At 35.1% G+C, this 16,159-nt stretch overlaps 1 protein-coding gene across 1 annotated transcript; it reads left to right on the forward strand.

The window, feature by feature from the left end:
* The first annotated feature begins 5,543 nt into the window (after positions 1-5,543).
* On the forward strand, positions 5,544-15,930 carry LOC127440106 (guanine deaminase-like). The gene is made up of 14 exons (XM_051696504.1): positions 5,544-5,740; positions 5,981-6,069; positions 6,517-6,688; positions 6,825-6,912; positions 7,283-7,388; positions 8,672-8,699; positions 9,106-9,213; positions 10,060-10,167; positions 13,612-13,709; positions 13,832-13,899; positions 14,042-14,188; positions 14,308-14,426; positions 15,167-15,194; positions 15,320-15,930. Exons 1-14 carry the CDS (start codon positions 5,615-5,617, stop codon positions 15,385-15,387), a joined length of 1,353 nt encoding a protein of 450 aa, XP_051552464.1. The 5' UTR covers positions 5,544-5,614; the 3' UTR covers positions 15,388-15,930.
* Positions 15,931-16,159: the final 229 nt, after the last annotated feature.

Below are 16,159 nucleotides of genomic sequence, written 5' to 3' on the forward strand. Positions count from 1 at the left end.
TTTCGTTATGGATAATGTTATGGTGGATAAACAAAAGGGAGAGTTTTGGGGAAAGGGTAAAAGAAGCGAAGTTTGGAGTAATTTCAAATTCTGGGTTGATGGAGTTGGCCAATACCTGGATAAATAAAAAATTGTGTTGAGTAGGGCTGCCCCCTGATAGTCGACCAAATGTTAGTCGATGAGAAGAGTCTTGGTCTTGACATGCGCATAGAAGGCTTTTCTGTTATCTGTTCTTAAAAATATAATAAAGTGTGTTTCTTCAAGCGTGTGTCTGTGTGTCTACGGGAAAAATTATTTGTAATATTAATTTGATAATAATAATAATAGCATAATAATAATAATAATTTAATACATGGCCAAATATTGTCTTGACATCGTCAAAGGCATCAGCTATTGGCAATCACTCTGACCATCGTCGATCAGCGTCTGTCGGCACAACCCTAATGTGCATTTCTCTCTATAAATTAACAAATGGGGTATTATATCATTATATCATCATATCATTATGGGGTATTGTATGTAGAATTGTGAGGAAAATAATGAATTTAAGCCATTTTGGAATAAGGCTGTAACATAACAAAATGTGGAAAAAGTGAAGTGCTGTGAATACTTTCCGGATGCACTGTATATGGAAAAAATGCAGATAGAGATTGATAATCATTGGGAAAATTTTCTGATTATCGATGTGTGAAAAAGGCATCGATCCCTAGCATAGTAACCACCATGTAAAATTCCTTATAAGATCAATCTTACCTGACCAATAAAAGTTTATTGTGTTGAAATGTAAAGGGTTACTTTGATTATGATCTGTGACCAAAACTTGTAAATCTATAGGTCACAGCTATTTTTAAATGTTTTTAATACATCTGACTGCTTTTTCGTTGCTTAGGCTTGACCGGAAGCAGGAAGATGTGGATGGCACCAGTGGGCAAAATAAAGGAAACAAGCATAAAAAAAGAGATCAAGGCTTGATGAATGATGGTGAAGATGAGGCAGATGAATATTTTGATGTCATGGGCTCTAGCAATGATGACTGTGATAGTGATTCAGAGCCTGAAGGAAAATAACACTTTCAGTCTTCTGTGTGTGTTATCGGAAAACAACTAAACTCAAAAACACTGCATCTAATTTACCCTAAGGCTGGCATTTGGACATGCATTCACCTGGTCACTTGCTGTAATTTGGGAAAAGGATCCCAGGAGGTGTTTTGATGTTGACTGTAGTGATTGTTCCTTCTAAACCCATTGCAGTGATTTTGCAAGACATAAAGAAATCCACACATGTTGAATGAAACAGTCATAATCAGCTGATGCTGTCAGCACAAGCATTTTGATGCATTAATATTTGAGGTTAAGAATGATTGCTTATTATTGAGCAGTTTTGTCAATGTCGTACATCCATTTGAAGCATTTTTCTTGTTAAAGAACTTCATTAGAGATGGAAATAGTAAACCACAGCAGTACTGATCAACAGATGTGTAAAAAAAGATACTGTATATAGATATAGAGTATGTGATATATGCACAGATATATGTGTTGTGTTGCTTAGAGAGGTGCATCACAAAATACTGAACAGATTTTTACTAAACATAAAATATAAACATTTGAAATATTTGGCCTGTTTTCTGTCTGTCTCAGCATCTGCAGCTTACACTGTGATTTTATGTGTTTTGGGGTGTAATGTGAGTGGCTGAAAACAAAAAAAGTAAATCTGCTCTCCTTTTTTCTGATGCTACCATTAGATCTCGATTTATGAGGTCTGCAGAATAAATTGTCTGAATGAAAGAGTGATGAGACAAGTTAAATTGCCATGATCACACGGACAGAGATAATGCAATGAGATCATAGCAAACTATTTCAAGATTTTTATGGAAAACTCCATAAACATGTGATGTTTAAGGAACTTGAGCAAGAATAGTCCATTTCACCCTTTGTGCAGCATCACAGCCTCCTGTGATGTAAGGTTCTGGAGAAGTTCATAACATAATTATTGGCACAGAAGCCACATATATTTTAGGGAATTTTTAAAGAACTGCAACCTGTAACCCTTGATTTAAGCATTGCAGTTTAGCCACAGTTATGAAACACGAACGAACATCATCACATGTCTCACCAATGTACACAATTCTACTTTACACCACAGAATCGCAAGCATTTGCAGAATAATGTACAGTCTTCACCCTGTACTCAACAAAAAGAGAATAAGAAGTATTTGAAAGGTTTTAAAAGATTTTAATCCAATTCTGCATTTTTAGATGGTCTACTACACATTCTATTTTCGTATCATCTGTTTTTCTGTCTCTAAAAAGACCTGCAAATGATAAAGAATGTAGGTAGCCTTTCTGAGACATGAAGGAGTGCCTGCAGATTACTTTTGTTTCATTTGTTTGTGTTTAGTGTGCCAAAGGAAAAGCTTTTTGTGTTAAAAGCAGCCATTGAAAGCATTTTCACTCTTTTATCTTCTCAATAGCCGCACTAAATGAATGCACTGACTGTTTTTGTATTTCAAAGTTCAGCTATGTGCAGGTCAATTGGAATTTGGAAGTCAGTTATATGTAACTGAAAATGCAATTCCGGTGTATTGTGCAATGTTCACCATTTTTCTCAAAAGCACTACAATAGACCTTATTCACAGCAACGCCATCTTTGATTTTTAACAGGAATGACAACGATCTTTGAGGGATAGACGTACAGTCTGTTCGCCATACTGCAGTTTAAAGTGTTTCTGGATCATTCGCAGACAAAACATTGAAAAAAAAAAAAATTTCCAAGAACATTCAGTAGACAAAAAACTCCAGACAACATCAGTTGTGGAATATCAGATTGGATCTAGGAGCTTAATACAGCTTTATACTGTGTGTGCCATTGAAGAGACTGTATGTGTATGTCTATCCCTCACAGCCTCGTTTTCATTCCCATACAAAATTAAAGATGGCACTGCTGTGAATAAGATCTATGCCTTGATCTTTGCTGGAGTTTTGAGGTTTACCATTGTGGTGAAGAATGTTGTTGTACTTAGTTTGAGGATGGACTTTCACTTTGAAGTGACACTTGATTTGAGTGCTGCTTAGCTCTATAAGCAGTTGCTTTGAAATTGACTGTGCAACAGTTTCACTGTCCTTTCTCTTGCTCACCTGGCATATGCTAAGGATTACTAAAATAAATTAAGTTGGACCAACATAAGAAAATTAATTTAACAAAACCTTAGTAAATTGAGTTTGACGAACCAAATGAAGTTGAGTTAAAACTTCTATAGTACATTGATTTGACCTAATCCAAGTACTATTATGTTGGCTCAATGAAACTGACTTAATGTGAATGAAAATAAAAAACATTCTCAAATTTAATTTTAGGAATATTCCGGGTTCAATACAAGTTAAAATCAATTGATAGCATTTGTGGCATTATTTTAATTAACACAATAATTAATTTAGACGTGACTCCTTTCCTTTCAAAAAAGCAAATATCGAGGTTAGTGAGGCACTGACAATGGAAGTGAATGAATGGGGTCTATATTTGGAGGGTTTAAAGGCAGAAATGTGAAGCTTATAATTTTATAAAAGCACTTGCATTAATTCTTCTGTTAAAACTTGCGTATTATTTCAGATGTAAAGTTCTTTAAATCGTAATTTTTTACAGTCGTTTTTGGGTTTGTTGACATTACATCGTCATGGCAACGAAGTTGTAAAATTGACTAGACTGGTTAGTAAGCGATTTTATCACACTAAAATCATGTTAACACACACAACACAACATACTGTACGTCTTGTAGCTATACTTTTTTGAAATAGAGAGTATTTTAACGTTTATAAATTGGCCCCATTCACTTCCATTGTAAGTGTATCACTGCAACACAGATCTGTACTTTTTTTTAAGAATTGTTATATTATATGAGTGCACAATTCTATTGAAAGATGCACTCAAACATTTTCACAGCGCATGTTAAAAGGACGCTGGCATGCTTACAGAGAAACATTTGGGTGTTATTTCCAAGAAACAATCAGTCTTAATTCCACTATGGAATTTTATCATGTTCTTTCATTTGCCCTTGATTTCTAATATCCATAACTGAGGTCGCTTTCCATTATGCGGTATACTGTTTTTCATGAGTTGTAGCCTGCTGCTATTTAAAGGAAATGTTCTGAATGCTTGATAAACATATAATAACTACTGCTTTCTTTCATTCAAATAATAACAACCATGCAACAGCCAACAAACATTATCAAAGCTACACTGTAAAAAATTTCTATAATTTTAACCGTAAAAGACTGTAAAAATGCTACAGTAAAAAAAAAATAATAATAATAAAATAAATAAATAAATAAAAACTACATTTGTTAACAAGAAGTTACCATAAAATATACTTAAAATATATATATATATATATATATATATATATATATATATATATATATATATATATATATATATATATATATATATTTAAAAAGACAATACATGTAGTTTTACGTTAAAATGTTGTTAAAATGAAAAAAAAATTAAGATGTAAAAATTATGATTTTCCTGTATAAATAACGGTTGAAATTAATATTATGTTTAACAAGAGAGTACATAAGTTTTATGGTAAATTATTGTTAAAATTAAGGTAAAAAGCAGTAATCGGGTGTTCCCAGAATTCCCTGCGTGACCCATTACATTTCATTATATTTTATGGGAATAATTATGTTTCTTCTTATTTTTAATATCAGTTATGTACATTGGGGTGTTCTGTGTTATATTTGATGTAGTTTAGTTAATGTTTACTGCATAAGTTTAATTTCACAGGTGTTGTTGATGGTGTTAAGTGTTTGTGTGAGTGACACTGAACACTGTCTCTACATGTTTATTGGTCATTGCTCATGAAAGGGCAACTATAGATGAACTTCATGTTATCATGTGCCCTTCTGTAATTACTACAATGATTAACAATATATTATATAGTGAAAAGCAGATTTTTACAGTTTCAGATAATAAGTTTATCATTTAATAATATAAACGACAGTACTGCACCTTAAAATATAACGTAAAAACAAGAGTTTTAAACTGAAAAATGAACAGGTTTTCTCTGTAAAGTTGTTTACATTTTTACTGTATTTTTTACATAATTAGTCTGGCAACCGCTGCCAGTTTTGTTTTTTGTTTTTGTAAAAAGTGTAACAGTGTGTAAAAAAAAGTTTTGTTAAATGTGTTGTAGGCGTATATGTGATTTTATAAATATAGAGTCATCACATGATACTGATTCTCCCTTTTCACTCCCCAGTGAAAGACACCTGCTGCTACTGACACATCTCCATGACCACGCACCCCATGGGAGTGTGTGAAAAAACTACAAACAATACATTTTCTTATTTACATTATTATGATTTGCAGTAGTATCGTAGCGACAACAATATGAGCAATGGATGCGATAAAATAAACAGGCTGTAATTTGTGAGCATGTTACAAGAAAGTCCCGATTGCGCACGAGAGTTTGATTGGGCAGCCGCTGTGACGCAGGAAGAGCTGTTGTAATGATAACTGGTTTATGACTGTACACCACCCAGCAATGCAGCAATGACTTGCTTGTGGCATATATAAAAGATCAGAGAACTCACTTTCGAAATTCTGTGCCAATAATGAGCCAGAACGATACAACTACGCGCATTGCGCACGTCTTCAGTGGGACATTTGTGCACTCCACTCCAAGCGCAGCTGTAGAAATACTAAAGGACAGTGTCTTAGGAGTCGACGATGAGGGGAAGGTTTGTTTGATTTTTCCAGTCATTTTTTTTTTTTTTTTTAATTCCAGTCATTGTTATTTATTATTTTGCTTTTGCTTTTTATTACAGTCTCAAATTGGTCAACATTTTAAAATGTTGCACCTTTAATGTTTTTTTTTTGTTTTGTTTTTTTTTTGTTTTGTTTTTTTTTTTTTTTTTTTTTTTGCTTCTCTAAAAAAACATTTATAGGCTAACATTAACATTTTTGATCTCTGTGTGCAGATTGCCTTTATTGAAAAAGACCCAGATGTGGTCAGCCTCTCAAAAATATGGGGGTTTGAAACTGCAGAAATAAAAGTGCTTGAACAACAGTGAGTTGCTATAGATTTCTCGGCATTATAATGTAGTGTAACATAAGTCTGATCAGGGTAGATACAATTGCTTTACATTCAGAAGAACCATACAGCACTGTGCAGGTACATTTTTGTTCACAGATGGACAAAACATATGAATTCACCTAATAGGTATGCAATGGGTACTTAGGGTCCAATTATGTACTCAACATATGTAACGAGTTATAAATATTCTTATAAATGAATTATATTGTAACTAGAAGTACAAAAAGGTACAGTTAAGTAGCCTACTTTTTTCAGAGAGTGGGTAGTAACTATACAGAGCCAAGGACTAAGCTGTTGTTTATCTTTTGAAAACCATATCTGTTTGTCTTTGTCAACATGCCAACACTAGTACAAAAGTGAGCATGTGAGAACCTTCTGTCCATATGCATTGCTCTCAGCTTCGTTTATTTTTCTGCACAGTGAGTTCCTTATGCCAGGAATGGTTGATACACACATCCATGCATCTCAGTATAGCTACTCTGGCACTGCCTTAGATCTGCCTTTACTAGAGTGGCTCAGCACTTACACTTTCCCTGTAGAAGCCAAGTATAAAGACCTGGACTTTGCCAACAATGTCTACACTAAAGTTGTGGTGAGTTGAATGGGATAGACAACTCTAAATACACATACAGTATTGCCTAGTTAAGAAATGGAAATTGGTCATAAACTTGATAAAGTGTATAAGTAGTATACTATTTTCTTTTTTGGTGGACTTTTTGGTGCTATAGAGGAGAACTTTAAAGAATGGCACCACTACTGCTTGTTACTTTGCCACAATACACACTGATGCTTCCCTTCTGCTTGGAGAGCTTGCAGGTAAAGCATACATTCAAAGCAAACACACACACACACTGTCAAGATTTCCCTGTTTGAATAGTCACTGGAGTGACAAGCACAAGCAAATCCAACTCAGCATCCTTGTGTTAACCTTTGGAGTTTGTCTTGTCTGGCTCTTGTTTCTGCCTATCTGTTGAATAACTGCATGTGTTTATGTTAGCTTTTTTTTTTTTTTTTACTGTTATTGTGTAATAAACTACACTAATTTACTAAACATTGTTATTACTTATTGTATTCACTGTATTTCATAATCATTATCTCACATAATACCAGTGTATACATCAATCATTGATTTTTGACTTCTGAAATTGTTATTCACAGGATTTTTATTTCTCTATCTTTACATCAGATAAGTTTGGACAGAGAGCTTTAGTGGGCAAAGTTTGCATGGACTGCAATTCTGCAGTTCCGCAGTATAAAGAAAGCTCAAATGAATGTAAAGAGGAGACAGATCGGTAAGTTTAATACCTTGGATGAGGAAAACGGTGCAATATTTAATAATGTTATATTACTGTTATTTTAAAGAGATTAGAATACCTGATCTAACCCTTAAAATGTATTGATTTATTTGTTGGTTATTTTTTGGTGTAATGTATTTAGATTGATTTAGTGACAGTTTTGGGGGGGGTCATATTGGGAGGCTTTTGTCTGTCAAGGCAGCCATGTTCAGTGATGTTAAATAATATTTTTTTATTTGAATCAATCCAGTTCATTTAGATGTTACCGCTTGAAGCACATTTTTTATTTTATTTGTTCAGTGCACACTGTAAAAGTGGTTACCTGCATTTGTTACCTTAAAGGAATAGTTAAATGAAAAGTATCTAATCATTTACTTACCGTCATGCCATCACAGATGTGTATGACTTTTTTTGTTCTGCAGAACACAAATGAAGATTTTTAGAAGAATATCTCAGCTCTGTAGGTCCTTACAATGCAAGTGAATGGTGACCAGAACTCTGAACGTCCAAATATCACATTTAGGCAGCATAAAAGTGATCTATATGACTCCAGTAGTTTAATCCATGTCTTTTAAAGTGATCCAATTGGTTTTGGGTGAGAACAAACCAAAATATAACACCTTTTTTCATTATACATCGTGCCATTGCAGTCTCTTGGCACGATCATAATTTTAAGCTCAGTTACACTTCCTTGTGCTTGATGCATGCGTAGAGCACTAGATGGGGCTATAGAAAGTGTAATCGAGCTTGAAATCATGATTGCAAAGTAGAATAGTGTCAAGATTACATGATTATATTATATTACTGTACAAAATTACAGTTACATTTTAGTCTGTTCTCACCCAAAACTGATTGGATTGCTTCAGAAGACATGAATTAAACCACTGGTGTCATTTAGATTACTTTTATGCTGCCTTTATGTGAAATTTGGACCTTCAGAGTTCTGGCCACCATTCACTTGCATCGTATGGACCTACAGAGCTGAAAAATTCTACTAAAAACCTTAATTTGTGTCCTGCAGAAGAAAGAAAGTCATACACGTCTGGGATGAGGGTGAGTAAATGATAAGAGAATTTTCATTTTTGGGTGAACTATCCATTTAAGGATCTATTTCTATTATTATTGATTTGTTGGTATATCAACCTAATATGTCAGGTTGATGTAGTCAGATTAAATAACATTTTGGTCTCGAATAAAACCAGTTATTAAATGTTACCACATTAAGTAAATTTTTTTAGGTTACCTTAAAAACTATTTTTTCTGCTTCGTGTCTTTTGCAGTTTCATCATAGAGCTTCTCAAAAAGGAGGTAAATAATTACACTTTTGTACCTCAGAAAACGTAAAGCGGTATGGTTCCTCTCTGTTTGTGACTTCACTGAGAATCTGTCCTGTCAATAATTGACTCTTTTACAGAGTTTACACCAATATACTTAGTTTCTGCTCTTTCCACAACCATAAATTGCTTATGAAAAAGGGCAACTTCTCACCTTGGTCTCACTAATTTTATTGTATTATTATGTAAAATCCATATAGAGAAGTGAGATGAGTGACTGTCTGGAAAACATTTAATGTGGTTTATTTTTTAACATTGCATTTTGTAATAACTAATGTTTTTTTTATTTTTATGCAGATCTAGGTTGGTGTTCAGTACATTTAAATTCTTTCAAGCTCTAAGCATTTGTAATAAGAACAATTTTGTAATATTTCTCATAGTACCCAAATGTTAAGCCTGTGGTCACTCCTCGATTTGCTCCGTCATGTTCTGCTTCATTGCTCAGTGAATTGGGTGCAATTGCCAGTAACAACAAGCTTCACATTCAGGTTTGTCCTCTCTCTGAGCACACATTAAAGTCAGCTTAATACAGTGTGATTAACAAAGAGTTGAAGAACATTCAGTGAACATTCAAGTGGATTATGGCATTGTTCTCATTACAGAAGATAGAAACCTGTTATGACCAAGTGTTCTTGATTGGCACATGGTCATAGTACAGAATTTCAGTTCTCTGTGTTCAGAATTGTCTATGTTGTGATTGTCATAGGCTGTAATTAAATGAACTATAGGTGTGTTCAGCTTTGTGTAATTGTTATTAGCCTTAAAATGGAAGTTTATATTCTGCTTTGTATTTAGAAAATATCTAAGCTTTACTTATATTGTATGTCAGAAAAGCAAGTGCATTTATAATAGATTATTTATTACCCCTTTGTAAAAAATTATTGTATTATAAATTGAAATTCAAAACTTTTATTGTAGATCCCAATGAATGGTAGTTGTTAAAGGGATAGTTCACCCAAAAATGCCAATTCTATCATCATTTATTCTCCCTCATGCTGATCCAAACCCATGTGACTTTTTTTTCTCTCAAATGCTGTTAAGCAGAATGTTTGCCTCAGTCACTATCCACTTTCATTCCATCTTTTTTCCATGCAAGTGAATGGTGACTAATGCTAACATTCTGCCTAACATCTCATTTTGTGTTCCACGGAGGAAAGAAAGTAATCTGTGTTTGAAACAACATGAGGGTTTTGGGTAACTATACCTTTAAATCTCTACTCTACCATAACTCATTTGATGAATACTGACATGAACAGTTGTTTACAAGATTCTGTCACCTGAACATACAAAAAAAGCACTGAAAATAGCTTGTTTTTCTGCTATCAAACCAATAGAGTCACATCAGTGAGAACAAAAAGGAAGTGGAGCTTGTGAAGACATTGTTCCCAGATTGCAAATCCTACACTGACGTTTACCTCAAGCATAACCTGCTCACGGATAAGGTGAGTGGTACTTGGAATTGGCCTTTTTATTTGCATAAAGACACATACAACTGTGTTAGAAAAACAGATCACTTTATCACTGACCCCATTTCCACCTGGTATTAAGATGTGTTTTTGGTGATCCAATCAGCAATCACATGTGGTCAGCACTAAATACAGGTCTAAACGGGGTCTAAAACGTTTTGTGATCGGATCACAAAAAACACATATGAATGTGGTCAAAAACGCATATGAATGCATCACATTTGAGGTGTAAACGGTAATCCGTCCTGTATGAGTCCCGGCAGCGAAGCGCCACCCCTCACCTGTCAATAAACCACTGCGCTAAAACAAGAGTTTAAACTTTGTCGGTTACGAGCGGCTTTAAAAGGAAAAAAATGTCAGATCGGAAAATTTTAAAAAGCGGATACATACACAAGCATGAGAACTTTGCGAATCTTCTTCAGTATGTTTGATACCAACATGCAGGGACACTTATGAGAAGCACGAACATCTGCAGCTCAGGTTAATACAACTAATCCACTAAAATAATGGACAATTCTGCTTGAAATGTTGCTTTTGTGCTTAGGTTAAATTTCAGCTGCATCTGGAAGAAATAGCGTTTTTAATACTAGTTTTTTTCGCACTTTCTTTGTCTTTTCAGACTTTGTTGCGCTTTAATGTCATGCAGTAACACTGATATAGTGATCAATGTATGTCATCATGAAACAGAGTCCCTGCCCTCCAAATCCAATCACAAGTGGTCACCGGAGATGCATTTAAACAACCAGGTGTGAACTGCGATGTGTCTTGCCTGACCACATGTGATCGGATCACCCAAGATGCATCTTAATACCAGGTGGAAACGGGGTCAATGTATCAATGAATGTATGTAAAAGAGAAGTAACGCAGTCTTTGAACTGTTATGAGTTAAGTTACATCATGTCTATGGCCTTAACAAAGAGTCCAAGTCAGGGTCTAAAGTCCATGAATGACATCATGTAAACACATTTTTTTATTTTTTTTTATTTATTTTTTTTTAGCAGTTTCTTTTATAATCCCTTTACAAATACATTAATTACTGGAGAAATAATTGCCTGATAATGCTAAGGTTGTGTAATGGGATGGGTGAAAATTTTTATTATTGCTGTTTATTTTGACCTTCCCGACACCCACAGACACAGAGTTTGGCTATATTTCTTTTGTGGTTTAAACCATCTTTGTACTAATGAAGAAAGATGGAAGGAGACCTAGTGGAGGAAGGCCTTGAGTGCTGAGCATGATAGAAACAAAAGTATATGCAGTTGGTTGTCAGTAAAGAACATTTGTGTGCATAAAAGTAGAACATGTTCTGACAAAATTGCATGGACTAAAATGTTATTGAAATTCTGCTCACTATTTTCGTTTGGTGTCAATAGCCCTGTGGATGCAGAGAGCTTCCATGAGAAGTTTTAAGTCATGTGCTTTATGAGTTTGTGATCAAGAGTTCAATCAGTACAATGGTGGGCATTGTCATTTTGTTAGCAGCAAAGGCATGCCCTGCACTGACGGTCTCTGCAGAGGATGCTCTTCCTCACTAAACTAGGACAAAATGCAAATTCTAACTGCAATTTCTTCCTGATTTATGACATATGATTTATAACAGCTTTCAGGTCAACAGAAAAGAGGAACTACTTACTTTCTCACAGACATGTGCTTCGTCACACTACTATCCCGTGTCTATAATTCACTGTTTTACTCTAAAAATATAAAATGGATACTTCCGGTCCTGGATGCTGATTGGTCAATAGCCGTGCTTTATTCATGATAAAGCACAGCCATGACCTCTTCACTGCTACTGTTTGCATCACTGCACAGCAACCATAGCTGACTGTTTTTCTTGTTGCGTATAACATTCTGTTAACTGTTAGGGAACATCCACCTTTTTCCTGAACGCAGAAGTGTTCCACAATTCATAACGGACGCCTGTTTGAATTTTCTGGTCTCCGTTGTTTTCACTCGCATTGGCGTATGTTCTTAGTGGATAATGTGCTGTTTGGCATATTGCATTTGGAAAAATTGTCCAAAAAATGCATGTTGTTCCATAGTTGCTCCATTTAGAGAGTCGCGATGAGCTTATTTGACAGAGCCTCGCCCGTCAAAGTTTAAGAAGTAGGTGAATGATGTAAAGCTATGAACCAAGGTTAGTACAGTAAGATTGATACCATTAACTACTTCAAGTTTTTATGACAGCCAAAACCTGCATAAGTTGAGCCTTATGGCGATAACAATGCATTTCACCCGTGACTATATTCACAATATCTATCCTTTTCCTGAACGCAGAAGTGTTCTACGATTCATAATGGAGGCCTGGTTTCGTTTTCCGGTCTCCAGTGTTTTCACTCGCATCGACGTATGTTTTTAGTGGATAATGTGATGTTTAACATAGTAAATTTGTAAATATTGCCAAATAAAACAAATACATGGCTTCATAGTGCTGATTCTTAAAAAGTTCAAAGTTTAAGGTGTGAGCAAGGGACATGAAGCAATGGCCCGAGGTTAGTTACATTAATATCATTAACTACTTCAAGTAGTAATGAAAGACTCCAACCAACACTTAAAGCTGAAGTATGTAATTTCCATGACACTTGTGCTAACAAACGGAATTGCTCAAATAAACAATGATTTCAAAACAGCTTTCTGAATACACCCCTCATCTGCTGTTTTTCGAACCGTCAGATAGTCCCACCCCCAACTCACACCATTGGTTGAATAACGTCGTTAGGGGGGGTCTAAGTGGGTCACTCCAAATAAACACAGGAATTTTACAGTGCCACAGAGACAAAGCATTACAGTTTTCGAGAAAATGAACCTGCTTACTTGACTTACTTGTAGTTGTCTCTGCATATTAAGCTGGGATAGAAAGAAGTATTTTAACACTGAAAACGTTACATACTTTAGCTTTAATGGTTGTTGTTCTCCGTCTGGATCGCTCGTTAATTTTAACATTGCGTCTTATGGAGACCAGAACCAGAAAACAGTCCCGCGACAATCAGAATCATCATGCCATTCCGGCCAGTGTTTGGTCAGAAAAACTGTGGATAGCACAGCTTCTTGTACCTTATTGATAGAAATGTATCAACATTCCTATGTTGAATCCTTTTTTTTTTTTTTTTTTTTTTTGTACTCCTCCGCTACAGAAGAAGGGGGAAAAAACAAGAAAAAACTTACAAATGGCTACTTTGGAAAAATACTAGTCTATTACTTTTGATCACTTAAAGGTCTCTCTGAATTATTTTGCTCCTTTTAGAGCTATTCCAACTGTTATATTGAAACTTCGCAAAATAAATAAATAAATTCTGACTTTGTTAGATTTAGATTTTTAGCACCTAAATCACCTTTTAAAAGCATGTAAACTTATCAAGACAATTGATGACAACTGCAATGATGATGATGATGGTAACAATAGTTGTGGGACTGTTGCAGACTGTAATGGCCCATGGCTGTCACCTGACTGATGAAGAACTAAAGATCTTCCATGAAAGAGGATCCTCGATCTCTCACTGTCCTAACAGTAACATTTCGTGAGCACCTCTATCTTAATTGCCTATTAGTATAAGTATTAATATTCATAGTCCTTTAATGCACTCTAAAGCATATGTTAAAAATATATTTATTTCGTTTGTCATCTCTTATTCCCTCTCAGCATTTGTAGTGGTTTGCTGAATGTGCGCAATGTTTTAAACCACAAAGTGAAATTAGGTTTAGGGACAGGTAAGGTTTTTCTCCATAACTGAATCATAGGAACATTACAGTTACTCACCAGAGTAACTGGATTCAAACATTTAAAACTGATATCAGCTTATCTTGTGTGTACTGATTTTCCATTTTCGAATTTTGTCTGGGCCATTTGTAGACATTGCAGGAGGATACTCTCCATCCATACTGGATGCAATGCGAAGAACTCTGGACACATCTAAAGCCCTGACTATCCAGGACCCTCAGCATCAGACTCTAACCTTTGAAGAGGTTTTTAGACTGGCTACACTTGGTGGTAGTGAAGGTAGGATGCATTTCTTGTATTTGAAATGTACAACCATATTTTCTTACATTTTCAAAAACCTAAGCTACTTTAACCTGATTGTTTTGTTTTTTTTTGTTTTTTTTGTCCACTGCCTGTAGCCCTTTCATTGGATGATCAGATTGGAAACTTTGTTGTAGGGAAGGACTTTGATGCCCTGAGAGTGAATGTTTGCGTTCCTGATGGACCGATCGATTTGTTTCCTGGAGATGGCCCCAAGGTTTGATCTTTTACTCCTATACTGATCTTTTTTTTCCCAATGAACAGATACTGAGAAATCACTTGAATTCAGAGACCAGGACTGATATGTAAATTATTCATTAGAAACATTTCAGCCATTAGCATTTTGTCTCATTCAAACAAGAGGGAGAAAAATTTATTGGTTTCATATTTTTAGAGTATGGTCAGACAAAGTACAGCTCTTACAAAACATATTTAATAAAGAGTAAACAAATTATTTAACTTTGTTGTTTAGAAATGTCGAAGAAGGGGGCCTAGGTAGCTCAGCGAGTATTGACGCTGACTACCACCCCTGGAGTCGTGAGTTCAATCCAGGGTGTGCTGAGTAACTCCAGCCAGGTCTCCTAAGCAACCAAATTGGCCCGGTTGCTAGGGAGGGTAGAGTCACATGGTGTAACCTCCTCATGGTCATGATTAAGTGGTTCCTGCTCTCAATGGGGCACGTGGTAAGTTGTGCGTGGATCGTGGAGAGTAGCATGAGCTTCCATATGCTGCGAGTCTCCATGGTGTCATGCACAGCAAGCCATGTGATAAGAAGCGGAGGCAACTGAGACTTGTCCTCCGCCACCCGGATTGAGGTAAGTAACCGCGCCACCATGAGGACCTAGTAAGTAGTGGGAATTGGGCATTCCAAAAATTGGGGAGAAAAGGGGATAAAAAAAAATGTTGAAGAAAAGCACAACTAATCTGTTGTTTCATGTTTTTTTTCCTTTCTACCAGGTCATTTTGGAGAAGTTTTTAAATTTGGGTACATTGCTTTTTTTAACTAACCAGTACATAATGCCCTTTTCATTCAGATACTTTTCATCCGTCCATTTACTAGTCCTTTGCTTACCTTTAATCTAAAGCCCTGTCTACATTTCTTTTGAATAGGTGACGATCGAAATATTACTGAAGTCTATGTGGCTGGAAGACAGGTGGTTCCATTTTCAGATACATAGTTTTGGTCTTTCTTGGATCTATCCTGGATGATATTGTCACCACAGATATAAAACTGGTGTTTAGATTGATTTTTAGGTTTCTACTCAGGTAAAGTTGTATTTAGAAAAGGAGAATGGAGACATTAATGACACTTATAGATTTGTATTATTTAGTTAACATCTTGGCAATGTTTTGCTTTGGTAAACATTTTGCTTTAAATGTGAATAATGATGTTGAATGCTCAAATAGTTGTTTTGTTTTGTTTTTTCTAAATGATTGTCTTATATTTACTAGTCAATTTGATCATGGACAAAAAAATTTTTTTAAATTGTGATAGTGTAGCACATAATATTTTATATTAAATGAATAAACTTTTAATCATAAAATAATTGTCAGAAGACAAACATGTATTTATGTTACTGTCATCCTGCATTTTGTTAGTTTTGATTGCTTGTTTCATACTCAGATTGTATTCAGATCATCTATCTATCTGTCTGTCTGTCTGTCTGTCTATCTATCTAATAATTTAATGCAAAACGAAACTACTTAAATACTTGACACTCTTTACTGTGTGATAGATCTACATTAATACTGATTTGATGCAGTAAGAATGCCTATAACAGACAGCATGCAGTGTATATACATTTAGACATCACACAGATCTAACACTGAAGAATTTGTCAGGTCTTCTTATACATTAACGGCTGTGCAGATTTAATCCCGTCTGTTTACACTGGTAATTCATTACTAGCTGTGTTTACATAAAAAAAAAGCGCAGAGTCTCGTGCAGGA

Source organism: Myxocyprinus asiaticus, chromosome 4 (assembly GCF_019703515.2).
Source record: "Myxocyprinus asiaticus isolate MX2 ecotype Aquarium Trade chromosome 4, UBuf_Myxa_2, whole genome shotgun sequence".
Taxonomy (NCBI): Eukaryota; Metazoa; Chordata; class Actinopteri; order Cypriniformes; family Catostomidae; genus Myxocyprinus; species Myxocyprinus asiaticus.

Coding starts and splice junctions, on each gene's coding strand:
- LOC127440106 (XM_051696504.1), top strand. CDS start 5,615: ATGAGCCAGAACGATACAACTACGCGCATTGCGCACGTCTTCAGTGGG. Junction 6,070..6,516: donor ATAAAAGTGCTTGAACAACA/GTGAGTTGCTAT, acceptor TTTTCTGCACAG/TGAGTTCCTTATGCCAGGAA. Junction 9,214..10,059: donor ACAACAAGCTTCACATTCAG/GTTTGTCCTCTC, acceptor TCAAACCAATAG/AGTCACATCAGTGAGAACAA.